The 16,728-nt window shown below is 51.2% G+C and overlaps 5 protein-coding genes across 5 annotated transcripts; 4 read left to right on the top strand and 1 right to left on the bottom strand.

Annotated features, from left to right (window-relative positions):
• Window positions 1-2,324: 2,324 nt before the first annotated feature.
• On the bottom strand, window positions 2,325-4,071 carry N7462_005109 (ribosome biosynthesis protein RRB1; the record flags this gene model as incomplete). The annotated part of the gene is made up of 3 exons (XM_057076834.1): window positions 2,325-2,349; window positions 2,437-3,691; window positions 3,774-4,071. Coding segments are annotated over 3 exons (1,578 nt in total), but the record flags the coding sequence as incomplete, so codon positions are not given.
• A 491-nt stretch (window positions 4,072-4,562) lies between these two features.
• Window positions 4,563-5,814, top strand: N7462_005108 (Spg1/Tem1 GTP-binding protein; the record flags this gene model as incomplete). Its single annotated transcript, XM_057076833.1, has 4 exons — window positions 4,563-5,154; window positions 5,228-5,520; window positions 5,586-5,660; window positions 5,716-5,814. The coding sequence occupies 4 exons, from the start codon at window positions 4,563-4,565 to the stop codon at window positions 5,812-5,814; spliced, it is 1,059 nt and encodes a 352-aa protein (XP_056936338.1).
• Window positions 5,815-6,741: 927 nt separating this feature from the next.
• Window positions 6,742-8,948, top strand: N7462_005107 (uncharacterized protein; the record flags this gene model as incomplete). The annotated part of the gene is made up of 2 exons (XM_057076832.1): window positions 6,742-6,952; window positions 7,012-8,948. 2 exons carry the CDS (start codon window positions 6,742-6,744, stop codon window positions 8,946-8,948), a joined length of 2,148 nt encoding a protein of 715 aa, XP_056936337.1.
• A 3,512-nt stretch (window positions 8,949-12,460) lies between these two features.
• N7462_005106 (uncharacterized protein) lies at window positions 12,461-12,955 on the top strand (the record flags this gene model as incomplete). Its single annotated transcript, XM_057076831.1, has 2 exons — window positions 12,461-12,602; window positions 12,777-12,955. 2 exons carry the CDS (start codon window positions 12,461-12,463, stop codon window positions 12,953-12,955), a joined length of 321 nt encoding a protein of 106 aa, XP_056936336.1.
• Window positions 12,956-13,775: 820 nt separating this feature from the next.
• Window positions 13,776-15,601, top strand: N7462_005105 (sugar porter family MFS transporter; the record flags this gene model as incomplete). The annotated part of the gene is made up of 3 exons (XM_057076830.1): window positions 13,776-14,080; window positions 14,188-14,388; window positions 14,473-15,601. The coding sequence occupies 3 exons, from the start codon at window positions 13,776-13,778 to the stop codon at window positions 15,599-15,601; spliced, it is 1,635 nt and encodes a 544-aa protein (XP_056936335.1).
• Window positions 15,602-16,728: the final 1,127 nt, after the last annotated feature.

The following is a 16,728-nucleotide window of genomic DNA, read 5'->3' as shown; positions in this document are numbered from 1 at the left end:
GGCTAGATCTGATGTGATTGACCCATTTCTGCGACGTGCATTAGCGGTAATCAACCAGTCCCGCCACGATTGCGCATAGGAGAAGGCATGTAGCCTTTTTCCCGGATATGGGTATTGGCTCTCGTTGCAGAGCGTCCACCTTGTACCACCAGGACGAGTCAGAGACTGAGCACCGTTGCGACAACGGCGAAACTACAACTACAACGGCCGAATAATAAGGATCGGTCGGGTTGTTTGTTTGTTATAATTATCATTATTATTTTTATTTTTCTCCAATCCCAGTTCAAGTCCAAGGAGTCAACAGAAGATACCTCATGGTGTAAATATAGAAAGAAAAAAACCATACCGCTTCGTCGTCTGAACGTACCTTGCATTGTCTATCCTCCTGATCTCTGATCTCTGGTTATCTAAACTGCTTACTTCCAGCTCTCCCTGGCAGGTCTGAACGCTAACGTACACGATCTGGAATTGTTCCGGGGATTGGCAACACACGTCTAACCGAGAATTTGTCCGACTTGCAATACCCCCGGACAAGACATGGCGCTGTATAGGGTCTTGTTTCTGACGGTCGCCGCGTTGCAAGATCCATTTGATCAGTGCACTGTATTCCACTATACTTAACGAAGGACCCCGAATTCCATGCATGTCATACATCGCGGGCACAACTCCACCTCCACCGTGCTCGCCATCCACTCCGACGAAACTCTTAAACGCCTCCACTGACAAATCCCTCTTCACTTCGTTATCGTAACTCGAGGCCAAAGTGGATACTCGTACTCCTGCATAAAACATACATGAATTCCACATTGCCACGGCCCTTATTCGACGCACCGTCACACAAACATCTAAATCGAAAGACAACGTCGAAATGAAAAAAAGCATTAGATGCACCAAGCAAGTCACAGTGACTAGGACAACATCCACGCACCTCATTCGCCTCACCACAGATTGCTTTGCCAAGCCCAAGCTGAAAAGGAGCGAGCGAGGTACCTTGACCCCGATCGTCCAGCCCGTCGCAAAGTCTATGCAGCCGTATCCACCGCAAAGCTCGACGGCCGTGCAGGATGCTCAAATCGACTAAGGCCAAGATGCACGGTCGCACCCGAGTCGGGCCCAGCACGGGCCCGAGACAAGCAGGATGGGCACATCCTACAGAACGCATTGGTGATCTGGTACAGGAATCCAGAGCCTGGAAGAGGACCAGCTACTGTACAGCCTACTGTAGGTACCTCCGTCCCGAAGTCAGGTGCTCCGCGGTAAACCTACTCGGGACAAGCGTCACGACCTTCTTTTCGTGCCCTCTTGGCTGCAGCAGCGCCCCCAGCATCTCTTGCTCGTACATCGGACTATTCTGTATTGTCTGATTATTTCACTTTTTCACACATACTCTCCATGTACTTGGAGGGTCAATATCTGTGGGGCCGTGGCAATCTTGCTATCTATAGTAGACGCCACGAAGGCGCTCCGTATCACGAACAACTATACCCATACCTTCTAGTCCTATCGCCGTACATAGCGCAGCGCGTGGGCGTATGATGGTCCACGGCCAGAAATTCAAAATCGGTACATTGCCCGGAGTACCTTGTGCCGCGCCATCGTCGTACTAGATTTCAGTATGCTTACCATGCACATTCCCACGCCCGCTGGGCTTGTATGCACATCGACGTAAGGTCCTCTCCAGCCCATCGTCATCCGTCCAGTCAGGGTGCCATCTATGCCCCGTTGGCCCTTCCTTCTCGACAGCTAGGACCCCCGACCTATCCGCACTAGCAGCAGAAACATGATGTGCATTTGCAGCTGCCCCTCTCTCTCTTCATGACAAAGTCGCTGCGCCTCGGCTGAGTGCGTTGGGCGGAATTAACTCCCCTTACGTTCCGCGATATTGGCATTGGGAGCCAGATTTCTTCTCCCTGTAGAGAGCCGAGTGTCGGGAGACACTTCGATGTTAGCATACGATTGGAGGAATTGAGATTGGATAGATCAATGTAAATTCAATGTAATGAAATAAAATTTCTCGTGGGCAAAATGCATGTCTATCTCGTCTATCTACTCGGCGCCGGTAAATGGAAGAGACAAAAAAGAAACACCGACACAGGTGTAGAGGAAACTATTTTGTTCAGGGCCCTGCCACCAGGGATCATCGGGGGGACAGGACAGGCTTCAACTCCAGAACCAATGTAGACGAGTAGGACTCCACTGTACTCGAATGGTATATGGGCAGGACATCACGCATAAATACTTTTTTAAGACTTTTTTCGTCTGAGATTTGGTGGTTTGGTGTTTGGTTTTAGGGGGTGCTTGGAAGTGTGCTTAGTCTAGCTGCACTAGACACTGATAGTTTTGAAGACACTATAAAGTAGAGTGAAGAAAAGAGATTAGTACGAAGTCTTGTACGAGCATTCCAAAGAGTCCCAAAAACTCGTGTCATGTACATACCTGAAGCCATTGCCGCCGGTCGCCATCAGAGTGCCCGGCATCTGAGCTTGCCAATGCACCTCCTTGACAGATTCCATGTAGTGAACGAAGAGCAGCTGCGGCGGGATGTCCGCAATGCCCGCCTGTCGGCTCTCCTCATCATCCAGCTCGACAGCGAGATCCCATAGAGTGACAGTGTTATCAGCCGATCCCACAGCGACCACGCTGTCGTCAGTTGGGTGCCATTCAATGCTTGTGACGGGCTCCTTGTGGAAGTCAAACGAGGCGACAGGGGAGGCAGTGATCCGGCCCGCCGCGTTGGGCTTCCAATGGCGCAAGTCCCAAACGGCCCACTGTCCATCATCAGCGCCAGTGGCCAGTAGGTGGAAGGTCTGGTTGGACCAGCTCATGACATTGACATCGGTCTTGGAGATCTGCACGTCCACGGCAGGCTTGCGGGACTTGGATCGCACATCCCAAACCTTCACACTACCGTCACTGCTCGCGGATGCGAACACGTTCTTCTCATTCGGAGACCACTGCAGCTCTTCCACGGACGACTGGTGGCCAGTGAACGGTCGAGTGTCGGTCACCCAGCCACCGCCCTCGGTGCGAGTGGTCACATAGATCAGACCATCGTTGTCACCAGTCAGGAGTTTGCCGAGGGGTTGAAGAGGAGACCAATCCAGGGCGTAACCTTCGGATTTGTGCATGCGGAGAGTAGAAAGAGGCTTTGAGGCGGAAGGAGGGAGGATGGTGCCAGGTACATCGAAGCTGGAAAGGTGGGCAGTAACATCGTGGATGAGAACCTGGGAATTCTCAAGCATAGTCGCAGTGAGTGTCTGAGGGGGTTTCGAGTAGTCCGCCGATTGAGAGGGCGTTTGGTGGCAGCGAATGCGGTTGGTTGTCGAGCCCAAGGGGATAGACTTGTGTTCGAGAATTGGCTCGCCCATGTCGTCGTCGGAATCTGACTCTTCGTCGGAGTCCTCGCCTTCCCGCTCCATCTTGCTGAGACCACTCATCTTGAGCACCATCAGCTCGTTGTCCTTGGCTCGGGAGCCCTCTGCCTGGGTACCGGCAACAGCATAGACAGTCGCGGGGAACGTCTTGCGGTTGTCACCCAGAGTATCGCGCACGATATCGAAAGACAGGCACGGCCAGGGCGTGCTGAGGGTGTGCAGCATGTCGTAGGTTGAGGGATCGGGGGACAATGTCTCGCCGGGTGCCAATTTTGTCCGGCCAGGAATAAAAGTCTGCTTGTCGACCTCCATAGCTTCTGTACATTTCCCCAAGGCAAATTGAAATTAGACACATGTTTTCATGATACGGCGGAGAAATTCCACAGGTCGTAAACCTACCTCGCTCTTCCTCCTCACGCTCTGCATCGGGACGACCGTCGACACCGGCCTCCAAGATCTCGTCCTCGCTCTCGAACTCATCCTCGAACTCGTCCTCGAACTCCCCCACTTCGTCCGCGGGGGCATCGACCATTGGGCGCTCGCCGGCCTTGAGCGCCGCCGACTGCTCGTCGGTCGCATCCGCAGATCTCTTAGACATAATGACAGCGTACACGCCGGCGGATGGTGAACGTAGGAATGGAGGGGAAGGGCCGATAAGAACTTTTTCAGGAAATTTTGGGCGCCAGCGCGGGCAACGCACTAAGCCAATCGTGGACTAGCGCAGATCCCGCAGTTCCCGCAGTTGGTCAACACCAGCTGAACAACCAGACTGGCCTGGTCGAGACTGGACGGGCGCGAATGCTCTCAATCGTTCTTCCTGCGTTTGACTGCCCTCGTTTGCTCTGCTGACGTCTGCCTCTCTTTTCTCCTTACTGCTCCCCGGGTGCAATTTCCTCCGACTCTCGCCTGACCACTGTTTACACCGAACCCCGATCCTTTTGCTCGGAATCACCATCGAGTGAGGAGCTCTGCGTCAAATCTCTGGCTTCGTCGAGTGTTCTAGGAGAATTATCACCCTAGATAGCCATTGATTGGACATCATTGCCACTCGAAAAGCCCCCGGGAACTGGTTGGTGACATATCACGCAAGGGTCTCCTTTCCCCGCAGGGCACTAACCGTGATACGCATCGAACAGGTTGCCCGTCGAAATTTCTCTCCTCTAAACGACCAACCCTTTGCAGTCAACCATGGATCCGCTACAGCAGCCTGTCTCCGAGGTCCCTGCTGTTGCAGAGCCGCAGCAACTCCCGGCAGAAGAGCTCCAGGCGTCGGAAGCGCCGCCTGCTCAGGAAGTCGTCCCATCTGAACCTGGCCCTCTGGAACAGCCGGCGCTGGCTCCTGTCAGTGTCAACATAGAGCAGCCACTACCTGCTGAGCCTCACACGGGTCGCGTTGGCCTCGATAACGGCTACAACAGCGATTCCAAGGCGCACTACCACTCTCGCTCGACCGACTTCCACCACTCTGCTCCCGAATACGCTCCTCCCGATGCCGACGCCGCGACTCGTCTCAATTCCTCTCCCTCCATTAATCACCAGCAACCTCAACTGCCACCGGCCTCCCGCCCTGGCTCTGGATTCTCTAGTGGACCAGAGCGACATGCCCCATCTCAACTGCCCCAACCGCCGACGGACGCCGCTCAGCGACAGCCTGCACAGGCGTCCAAGAACAGCGTTGTCATCAAAGTTGGCATGGTAGGAGATGCCCAAATCGGCAAGACTAGCCTGATGGTCAAATACGTAGAGGGAAGCTGGGATGAGGACTATATCCAGACCCTAGGTAGGTGGCTTCCAGCAAGTTCCCCAGAATCTGGTCAAGGTCTCGCTCTAATCAGACCGAATGCCAACTGTAGGTGTGAACTTTATGGAGAAAACTATTTCCATCCGCAACACCGAGATCACTTTCTCCATCTGGGATCTTGGCGGCCAACGTGAATTTGTCAACATGCTACCATTGGTCTGCAATGACGCGGTTGCCATCTTATTCATGTTCGACCTTACCCGTAAGAGCACTTTGAACTCCATTAAGGAATGGTATCGCCAAGGTCGGGGGTTTAACAAAACCGCCATTCCTTTCTTGGTTGGCACCAAATACGATCACTTCGTGAACTTTCCTCGTGAGGACCAAGAGGAAATTTCTCTCCAGGTACTTCTTTTCTCCATCTGCCTGCCTCCCTTCAACATCCTACGGCATGCTGACTTCCTTAACAGGCGAAGCGATTTGCCAAGGCGATGAAGGCCAGTCTAATCTTCAGCAGCACCAGCCATAGCATTAATGTTCAGAAGGTTTGTCGTGTCTGTTCTGTCACACGTTCTTATTTTGCTTACTCACCTTTCTTAGATCTTTAAAATCGTTTTGGCCAAGGCATTTGACTTGAAGTGCACCATTCCCGAAATTGAGAATGTGGGCGAGCCTCTTTTGCTGTACAAGAATGTTTAGGGTGGTCGCTCGAAGATATTTTTCCTTGGCCCGCCTTGACGATTATGTACATTGGGATGATGTGATGCTGTTGACGATCGATCGATCCTGACTCCTGGTCCTCGCGGCCACCCTATCTTTGTGGTGATTTCTTTTTTTTCCTTTCTCCCCGTGATGTATTCCCCTTTTATTTTAGGGTCAATTATCGCGTTCTAAGCTTCTAGATGCGACTGGGTGAGCTCTTTATAGCAACCCAATGTTCTGGAATGCTTCGTCCTTGCGACTCGGCCTCTCACTTCTTTATGTGCATTGTTCTCTCTTGTTCTACTGTGGGATGCTTCACATCCATTCATCCGCACGTACCTAGGTTTCTCTTTCTCTCTTATGTTCTTGTCTTTCCCTAGACGGGGGCTCCTCTAGCCGCCTCAAGGCGTTTGGGAGTCTGAACGGTGGAGGGCGACATGCTGGAAATAAAGCTTCACAATTTACATTCTTTCTCCCACATATCATGTAGAATCGAAATAGATTAATCACACGACATCTGGATCTGATCAACTATATCGAATGATGTTTGTTGACTCGGGGTCACGGTCCCTGGTACCTGCTGAACCCCGATCCTGACGGTGCTGACCCATGGTCCCCCGCGAGGCGGAATCGCCCCCAACCCGAGTCGGCCCCTCAACTTGAGCCGCGTCCACTGCAATTTGGACTTCATCCACCGGTCAACCGTGTCCTGCTTTGGCTTTTTGGCTGCAGTTTCTCTCATACCCTGCATTGTTGCGACTCTGGTGATTTCAAATCCCACGGAGCTGCGCTTCGGCCCCCGCCAAGCCACTTAAGCAGCACTGGGGAATGAAACAGCGTCTACAGGCCTTGTCTGTCTTTTAAATTCTCGTCAGCATTTTGGCGGCCGTGGACATCTTCCCCTCGACGACGACGACAAACATCATGGCGGAAGAACCACAGCTCGGTTCCATCCAGCAGCGTATTGCTGCTCTAAAGCAAGCCCAGGCAGCGCAGTCCGGCACAGACCCGTCGCCATTCCGCCCTGTGACCGAGCGAAGCAAGTCCGCCAACAACCCGCCCTCATACAACGTCACTGGGTCTGTTCTGGACAGCGCAGCAATAAGCAATGAGCCTACAGATGATCAGATCCAAAGTCTAACCCCGCGACCTCCACCGACACTGTCTCCAAAGCCTGATTTGAAAGCTAAAAAGCCCCCTCCGCCCTTACCTACACGCCGATCAGATCGCCCGACCCCCCTCCCCCTCCAGCGCGTCCAGAGCTTCCGTCTCGTCCAGAACCTCCCACTCGTCCGGAAGCACGGCCTGCATTGCCGCCTCGAAGACCTACAGAGCCATTACGGCGGCCTTCGCAGGAATCGACCCTGTCCGACGCGTCGCAATCGACCGCCGCTACGAGTGTAGGGCGCGGGGCTTCAACTACATCTCTCAACTCGAATGGTAACAGCCGGATCAAAGCGCCAGCTTGGGGCGATGCTGATCTACCTAAACTGCCTCCCCGGCGTCCAAAGGAAGACCTTACAGAAATTGAGCCTCCACGGCCAGAATCCAAATCACGCATGAGTGGCTTGACTTCCAAGATCAATACTCTGCGTGGGAAAGCGCCATCCTCTTCGTCTACATCCTCTTCTTCTACACCATCTCGCCCTAGCTTGCCTACCCGTACATCTGGTCGGTCGGACACGTCTCTCTCCACCCCCCAACTACCACCCCGCCGGCCATCTGGGGGAGTGGAGGCTCATACGAATGAGGCAAATGGAACAGATGAGGACTTCAGACCTAGCCTCCCCATTCGCCGGTTGCCTCCTCCTTCGACTGACTCCGCTATTAATGATGCCCGACAGTCTGGGTTCGGCATATCGAACAAGAGCCCAAGTATTCCTGCGCGACCCAGTAGCACACCGACCCAGAACGGCGGACCCCCGCCTATTCCGCACGGATCACGCCCGGATCTTTCTAGATTAAATGCAACAAAGCCCCGGTTTCACGCATCTGTTCCCTCTGCCAGTCCTTCTGAGCAGCCCTCTACCACCGAGTGTTTGGTGTGTCGAGACTTTTCGGGCCCAGATACTCGCGCCGCTCAGTATCCACGTGCCACGCTTCCAAGTCAAGATCTGGGATGGCTAGCGAACGAGTTGACTGCGCCTTTCCCATCATTGACCGACAAGGCACGAGTCATTTTCACCTGGCTACATCACAATGTTCAATATGACGTGTACTCGTTTTTCAATAACTGCGTCAAGCCCTCAACGCCGGCTAGTACGCTTGCAACTGGACTAGCAGTGTGTGAGGGATACGCGGCTCTCTTTGTCGCATTGGCCACTAAGGCCGGACTAGAAGCGATCGTAATATCAGGTCATGGCAAAGGATTCGGATACGAGCCTCTGGCCCCCGGTGCCTCGGTCCCACCCTATAATGCCGGCCATGCCTGGAACGCAGTGAAAATAGACGGCGGAAGATGGAAGTTAATCGACCCATGCTGGGGTGCCGGTGCCGTTAACGGTCATGGCCAGCCATACATCCAACGCTTTGAACCGCACATGTTCACTATCTCGAACGATGAATTCGGCCTCAAACACTTTCCGGGCAATAAAGACCATTTCTTCCGCGATGACGGCCGCCAGATATCCTGGGAAGAATATATCACGACTAACCCGGACATGCCCTCGGGCCTGCCCCCAATCAAATTCTTCGGCGATGCCGATAAGCATAGCATTGGCCGCAAAACTGTCTCCCCAGCCAGTGGCCGTATCTCTTTATATAATACCCCTGGCCCGATCCGCTTTCAATTCGGGTTGCTATGTGAACACTGGACGCTCGCGCAGCACAGCCGCCAGAAGCCGGGCCTGTTCTTATTGATGATACACGGAGTAGACGGCCGCAAAGATGATCGTCTCCCATTCACGCACGTGCCTGGCTCAGGCCCCAGTGGCGGCGGCGAGTTGTGGTATGTTGATGTGCCGGAGGCGCGTATGCTAGGTGCCCCGGGTCAGAAGCTCTCTCTGGCTGTTCTGACCAGTTTGGGCGACCGGAAGGATTGTCGAGGAGTCACTGTCCAGGAGTACCAGTCCCAAGTAGGGCGGGTCGGTATGGCTTGGGCTTATGTTGCCGAGTGGGAGTTGGTACGGTAGTGACAGCTACATGTCGTCCTTTGTGTTCTTGCTCTTTATATGCTCTTTTTCATGGGTTCCCTGGCGTTATCGATACCTAGCCATGTTTCATACATGATTCCCTGTTTGCGAATGCATGGCATATTCATTACATAAGATATATATCTGGTTCCATAGTACTTCAAGTTCCCGTTCTTTTCAATTCAATCATACTCATTGGATATCCTACGTACATAGAACTTTCCAGCCTCCCGAGACACTTAATCAATGAACCAAGAATTAATGATTCTCCTGCTTAGTGGATGGTTCTCATTTTGGTAGCTTGTATATTAATTGACCCAAATGGGCTCGGTGACTAGCGACAACAAAGTCAAGCGAAAACCCTCACACTAATTGATTACAACTGACACAGGTTTTTCATATCATCGAAAGAATGCTAACCACAGAATAGCCGGATTTTGAAATAAAATTTTCTTGATGGAAGGTAAGTCATCTTAATCTGATTAAGTATATTGGTTAGAAAATAGCTTAACGGAATAATTTGGGTAAAAAACGAGATGAATCTGAATGGTGTACACATTGTTCTTTACACCTGTAGTAAGATAATGTAAGAGAGTGCACGGAGCAGGCTGGTCTCAAGCTTATCCTTTGAATCCACGCAAAAATGCCATTAGAAGCGCTTTCTTCAAGGTAAAAATATCCCTGAAGGGGTCAGCAGTGTCAATCTCGGTATCCATTATGCCATCTTTCTTCTTGTTGAGGGCGAGGTTTTGAGTATCTGAAAAGTTTGGGATGTTTTTGCCGACTTCGGTAATAAGATCCTGGTCACAAAAAAACTGATCAACATAAGAAGATCGAGTGTCGTAGATTAGGTTCAGGCCAGCAAAGCTTCTTTTAGGCTTGGCCCTCGTTCCATACTAAATAGGAGTTAGCTATTAATCATCACTAGAAGATTCTAATAACTGATAATGAATATCAGTAGCCCGTTCACTGTAGTAACCAGGGAAAATGGTCTCAAATTGAACCAATACTTTACTCGTTACTGGGCTGAACACCGCAGAGAAACGTTATGTCTTCATTGCTAGCATCGTTTCGGTTTCCATTGCCGCTGGCGGCATGCCGAAAAAAGTAGACAACCCGTAGTGAATGTCAGATCACGCAGGATTAGTGAAATATTCCACATTGTACCCACAGTAGCAGTACAGGACCGCATATCGATATAGATATTTGCCAACGGCTCTCAAATGTTCGTGTTCATAAGCTGAATATCCATGTAATGTTGGGATACCACGCTGGTACCGAGTAATGTTCTTACGAACATACGTCGTACCGATACTGGTCGAATTTTGGACTCTATAGCAGATTCTGAAACTAATATTCTAAAGCCTGACTGTAGTACTCGCCGAGCCGGTCTGATCTTGAAGTGTGCCCAAAAAAAGGTAACACACGTGAATGGTGTCACATATTGTTGCACCAAACATAATAGACTTGTTCCTAAAGACCAGAGACTTTGAAATGATGCTTGTACTAAGGTAGGCAATGTTAATTCCGTGGTTCAGAAACCCGTGTCATCATGGTAGAATATGCTTTGCATTCTATAGTATATGACCATATAATACTATACTGTGTCACCATAGTCATAGTATATCCTGCTGGCCTCAGCTTATTCATGAGCCATCATTAAGTTTCCCTGCTCCTCTTCTAGCGTCTGGAAACCCCCTAGAAGAAGAGTCGCTTGAATTTAGATAACGGAAAAACAATATATCCTGTGAAGCATACGAGTTCGCTCAGTGTCCCTATCCCATCATTATTCATCATCTGCCCCTGCTAATGTGAACAATCATCAGATATCAGACAATAGGAAAACCCCTGTCTCTGAATCGAATCCCTTCCCAATTCAATAAAGATCCTGCTTCGTTATCTGTACCTGTATTTCCTTGCATACTCAATTGGCCATTATCCCTACAAAATAGTATCCTTACAAGAGTTAAAATTTTGAAGCCTAGTCATTTGATTGTTGCCAGTGTGTTGCTTTTCATCAACACATATTCAAATAAGTCCTAACTCGAAAATTCATACAATGTTGGAGTTTAGGCTACAGATGATTTATGGTCTCGGTGTGGTCTAGACTCTTCAACATCGTTTCCCAAATCCTAAGTTGATGGCTGAAATTCGGATTAGAAATATGCCTATCAGGAGACCCAAAGAATAAGATTCTCTGGCAGTCAGAGGTTTATCGAGAAATTGGAATGAGCATGCCAAACTGGCTGGACCAACCCGAGAAGAGGTAAGAATAAAAGAGACCAATGACCTGCTCATGCACTGAAATTAATCAGGATACTCAGCTTGTTCAAGATATGCAACCGATTTGAATCAGTAATATTTCTTGGATGTGGAGAGTTCAATCCTTTTTCTTTCCCCGAATTTGTCAATAGTGTCTGGCCCGAGAGTCCGGCATTGCGGGTTCGGCCATCCGGCAACAGGACGACTTTTTTTCCTACCATAAAGTCAAGAACGGTTCGACCCTGAGTTCCTGAATGTGAAACCATTCAATTTCCGGTGGGGGCTTCTTTCGGCCACCGTGCACTTGGATGACGCGGAGGCGTACAATTGACGCGCTAGCGCAATGGCGTGCCGGCCACAGCGTCATGTTGCGATGTCCTAAGACTCGGACCCGCTGGACTCCAAAAAAGCCTCAACCGCAGAAGAAGGCTTGTCTGCGCCTAGACAGCAGCCATTACATCAGGCCGAGTGCGCAGTTACAGGGGTCCGGACGCCATAGTGGCGTGCTATTCCCGGAGTTAATGGGCAGGTTAGGGTCCGTGCTGGCCATTGGCGTCAAAGTTTACCGGATTGTCCTAAGGGCTTTCGCCCTGGCCCGATGAGTTCCGGGAGGAAAAAGAGAGGATTGTTGGAAGCGGTATAGGAACACTCCTTCAATTTCCATACCCAGGGACAACTCCCCGCTTCTCGTTGTTCCATGTGGATTGTGGAGAGGCCGAGCTTTCGGTCTGGGGAACGGCTTCCCGGTGTACGAATGCGGCCACGGTGACCCCGACTGCTCCGCAGATGCTATCTTGACTGGAGGCGGGGAGACCCGGGGAACAACATGAGGAGAAAATGAGGAGAAGGAGCGTCCAAACCCTGAACTAGCCATCTGCACCTTTCCCTCTGCGATCCCTGTTTTCTCGCCCTTCCGAGACAAACGACACGCTCAGATGGAAGACGGACCCACATCGCTTATGAAAAGCGCGCAGAAACATTCAGCTACGAGACAGCTTCAGCCTGCGGAGACCACCAGGCTTTGGAAGTAGGCCAGACTGTGTGGTAACTGGCCGGTTCCATGGAAAGCCAAGTGAGTAATCGGGCCAGGGTCGTCAGGGTCTTCCCGGACGGGATGGCTTTCTCGTTTACGCCACATCCATCAATGAACAGGTACCAACCTGCGAGCTGAGAGTTAGGAGTAAAAACAACTATAACAAGGAGAATCTATGGTCCTGCCAGGGAGCCACACGGTACGATTCGGGCCCGTCATGAGTGACCAACGTGAAAGCAAAGGCCGTCCAGCAGGCCAACAAGCCCCAAAGGCCGTTCCCGAGACTCCACCTCGGCGAGCACCGGCCAGTGAGGACTCTTCAGGACCGAGTGAAGCCGTGCCAGGTCGTCCCGTTCTGGGTAAATGCCCGTAGTTGGGGCCCCGGATTGGTCTCCAGACCCAGTAGAGATTTTTCGTGCGTGAGACCAAGTGGGCTCACTGCCGGTTAATTGTATATTGTGGGCACCACCCAAAAAAATAAATTACAGCCAGAGCGAAAAATCTCGGGCGGCGATACGCCCATGCCCTTAAAGCGCTGGCAGGAGTTCGACTTGGTGCCGACCCGTTGGTTTGCTGCTTGTTCGATGCCGAGTCGGGTTACATTCGCGATGAGCCGACAAGGTTGGCTGTAGATGGCATGATGGGCGGGGAGTTCCCCGGTTTCTGTCTTTTCCATACGGTATCTCATTCTCTACTCGCGATGATCGTCTAGAATTCCAAACTTCCTCGGATTTGAATACCGGCGCTATCTATATAAGCGGCCCGTCTTATGTTGATGTGTTAGTACACTCCTGCTGCCGAACACGGCATCCTGGTGATGCCGACCAGGAGACAAGCCGACCGAATGCGGCATCGACGCCCACTGGCGAATTCCGTACGGCGCCATGCTGGATTCGATCTAGACCAGTTGCTCGCGTGGCCGATTCCCCGGATCCTTTCAGCGATCGGCCACATTGCACCAATCAGAAAATACTAGGTGGACCCTTTCTAGGATTTGTCCACCAATAAGCTTCTTTACTTCCCCCTGGGGTCGCGAACAGGGTCTTGGCGGCGCCTGGGAACGTTGCACTCGCTTTCTATACGTTTGTCACTCGATCGTTTCGCTGGAAGCTAATAATACTTTCTTCCTCGAGATTACCCGAAATGAGCTTTACCAGAAAAAAAAATAGATTATCTCTTTTTTTTTTTTTCCCAACATTACCCTGTCTGTGGTTTCCGAGTGGATTCCTGTCTCGCAATGGTTTCGGCCCCGGCATTCGGCATCCACCCACGGGGAGAGCCTGTCTATGGAGGGCAGAGAATGTCAAGGCTGCTAGTTGTTGGCTGTTTTCCTTGAAAATTTCACCTATCGATGTAGATCGCCAATTTATTATTTAAAGACTCCCCTTTTCCGGCGCCAGCCTCGAGGCTTGTAGGACGTGGGATTTTTTTTCTCTCTTTTCTTTTTCTTCCCCATCTTTCCCATCCCGGGTGTCTTGTCTATCCCTGTGTCATCGTGTCTCTGTGATAGATAGGTCTTCCCTACCGTCATCATGTTCGTCGTAGGGAACATCTATGTGATCGCGGCCGTCTCCGTCATTGGAGGCGGACTCTTCGGTTTCGATATCTCGTCGATGTCTGCGATTCTCGGCACTACTGCCTACAAGTGCTACTTCAACCATGGCCCCTTGGGCCCTCCCTTCACAGATGATGAAAAATGCTCGGGTCTCAGCTCGTTGGCCCAGGGTGGTGTGACGGCTGCCATGCCCGCTGGTTCGTGGCTTGGTGCTTTGATTTCTGGTTTTATCTCGGATCGCCTTGGTCGCAAATACGCAATCATGGTTGGATGCTGTATTTGGTATGTACTCAATCCATATGGCCGTAACAGCTTCAGGCTCGAGCGGCCTATACTTTTTTTCTTGTTTTACGAGTCGAACAGTGACTAACATTCGGTTCCCTGTGCAGGGTTATCGGCTCCGCCATCATTTGTGCCTCGCAAAACATGGGCATGCTCATTGCTGGACGTGTCATCAACGGATTGTCGGTCGGTATTGAATCTGCTCAGGTCCCCGTTTATATCTCCGAGCTCTCGCCGCCCTCCAAGCGTGGGCGTCTTGTCGGTTCTCAGCAGTGGGCGATTACCTGGGGTATTCTGATCATGTACTAGTATGTGATACTGCATCCCAGACATTCTTTCTATATGTCTATATACATACCGTGCGGACGACTAATCATCGATTGTTTTGATAGTATCTCATTCGGCTGCTCCTATATCGGTGGCGACACGGCCACCACCTACAGCCAAGCGGTCTTCCGTATTCCCTGGGGTGTTCAGATGGTTCCTGCGATCCTACTCTTCTTCGGAATGATGATTCTACCTGAGTCTCCTCGCTGGCTGGCTCGTCATGACCGCTGGGAGGAGGCCAAGGAAGTTCTGACTCTGGTCCATGGCAAGGGAGATCCCAACAGTCCCTTTGTCCAGGCTGAGATGCAGGAGATTGGCGAGATGTGCGAGTTTGAGCGTCGCAACGCCGATGTCAGCTACCTTGAGCTGTTCACCCCCAAGATGATCAACCGTACCATGATCGGTCTGTGGTGCCAGATCTGGTCTCAGCTGACTGGTATGAACGTCATGATGTACTACATCACCTACGTGTTCAGCATGGCTGGCTACAGTGGCAACTCCAACCTGCTTGCTTCCTCCATTCAGTATATTATCAATGTGATCATGACTGTCCCAGCCTTGATCTGGGTTGACCGCTGGGGTCGTCGCCCTACTTTGCTGATCGGTGCTGCCTTGATGATGATCTTCATGTATGCCAATGGCGGTATTATGGCCAGCTACGGTGAGGTTGTTATCGGCGGTATCGATGGTGTTGCTGAGGAGTCGATGCGTCTGTCCGGTGCCCCGGCCAAGGGTTTGATTGCCTGTACCTACCTTTTCGTCGCCTCGTACGCTCCCACATGGGGTCCCGTGTCGTGGGTATATCCCCCCGAGCTATACCCTCTCCGTGTTCGTGGCAAGGCCGTCTCGCTGGCGACCTCTGGTAACTGGGCTTTCAACACCGCGCTCGGCCTCTTTACCCCTGTGGCCTTCGCCAACATTCGCTGGCAGACCTACATCATCTTCGGTGTGTTCCTCACCGCCATGTGGATTCACGTCTTCTTTATGTTCCCCGAGACTGCTGGCAAGACTCTGGAGGAGACCGAGCAGATCTTCGAGGATCCCCACGGCATTCCGTATATTGGTACCCCGGCCTGGAAGACTCGCCACGATACCAAACGCACTATGGCGGCGGAGCGTGGCGATGTCGAAGTTCTGGGTGAGAAGCTGGCGGGCGCGAAGACCGTCGCTACCCACGCCGAGGACACTGCCTAAGCACAAGGACTGGGTTCTGGTGCTGAGAGTGTCATTTCAGGAGCAACCTATCTCCTCTCATGATGCTTTATTTGATTTATTGAGTTAAGAGGAGATCAGGGCATTTGGCATGCTTAGATGATTCCATGTATAAAAAGACTTAAGGTTGAAAATATAGGGCATGATACTTATTCTTCTAATATTTCCCCATGACTATTACTAGTGGTCTTCATATCCTGTTAATCTTGAAAGAGACTCTCAGCGTACCGCTAGGGGTTGGCGACGATCTTTACGCCTTGAGGTGGTTGATTTTTATGTAGTCGAACTGTCTTTAAGCTGTGAGTCAAAAGGCGGCAGGAATCGTCAAGGCATTGGGTTGATCCAAGAGTCACCGAAACAGGTTTTACGCATCAGTGGATGTTAGGGTCTCTGGAGTGACTACACTGGAATCTCTTCCATCAAATCCATCTTGAACCTGCAAGATATCGAGGCGAATGAACATGACCTACTCGCCAATGCTTGAGTCCCTGCCTCGTGGAGATAAATTGACGCTCTTCGATTGGGGAAACAGCCCAAGCTTTACATCCCCCAAAAGTTCGGCCGCTAAAAGCCTTCCTATATAATTTAAATCTATTAGCAGCTAGAATGCGGCAGTCAGCCACGTCATACATGATTAGAGCTCAGAAGCCCCCACGTTTTGTCTCTTTTCCGAGACAAACTCTCAGTCTGATCAGATGGACCACGATCCTTATTCCGCCAAACACTAATGGCCAGCACAAAAGCAATATGCACACCAATTGTTTGAGCCCACATGGGCACGGCGCGACTAGTAGGGGGAAATACCTTTGTACAGCGAGTGTTCCAAACGGGACGACCAATCATTTACGATACAGCAGGCAAAGGGAATGGGAGAAATAAGAGGGGAAAAAGGCAACTGAAGGGAAGAAAAAAAAGGGTCAAGTTGGATGGACGAGATCGGCTCTTTTATCTCAAGCGCGGAAGGCTATGGAGTACGGAGGAGTGCTCAGTTCATAGATGGCGATAGAGAGAATCGGCAACAAGGTATTTAAGCGCCAATCCAACGACGGCAAAGCTAAACCTAAAAGGCAATCCACAGAATTTGACCGCGTCTCAGGGACTACTCTATA

The sequence above is a fragment of the Penicillium macrosclerotiorum genome (genome assembly GCF_028827735.1).
Source record: "Penicillium macrosclerotiorum strain IBT 26536 chromosome Unknown utg000003l_segment0_segment0, whole genome shotgun sequence".
Lineage (NCBI taxonomy): Eukaryota > Fungi > Ascomycota > Eurotiomycetes > Eurotiales > Aspergillaceae > Penicillium > Penicillium macrosclerotiorum.
The sequence above is the reverse complement of the archived record's forward strand: the minus strand, read 5'-3'. Positions and strand labels throughout refer to the sequence as shown.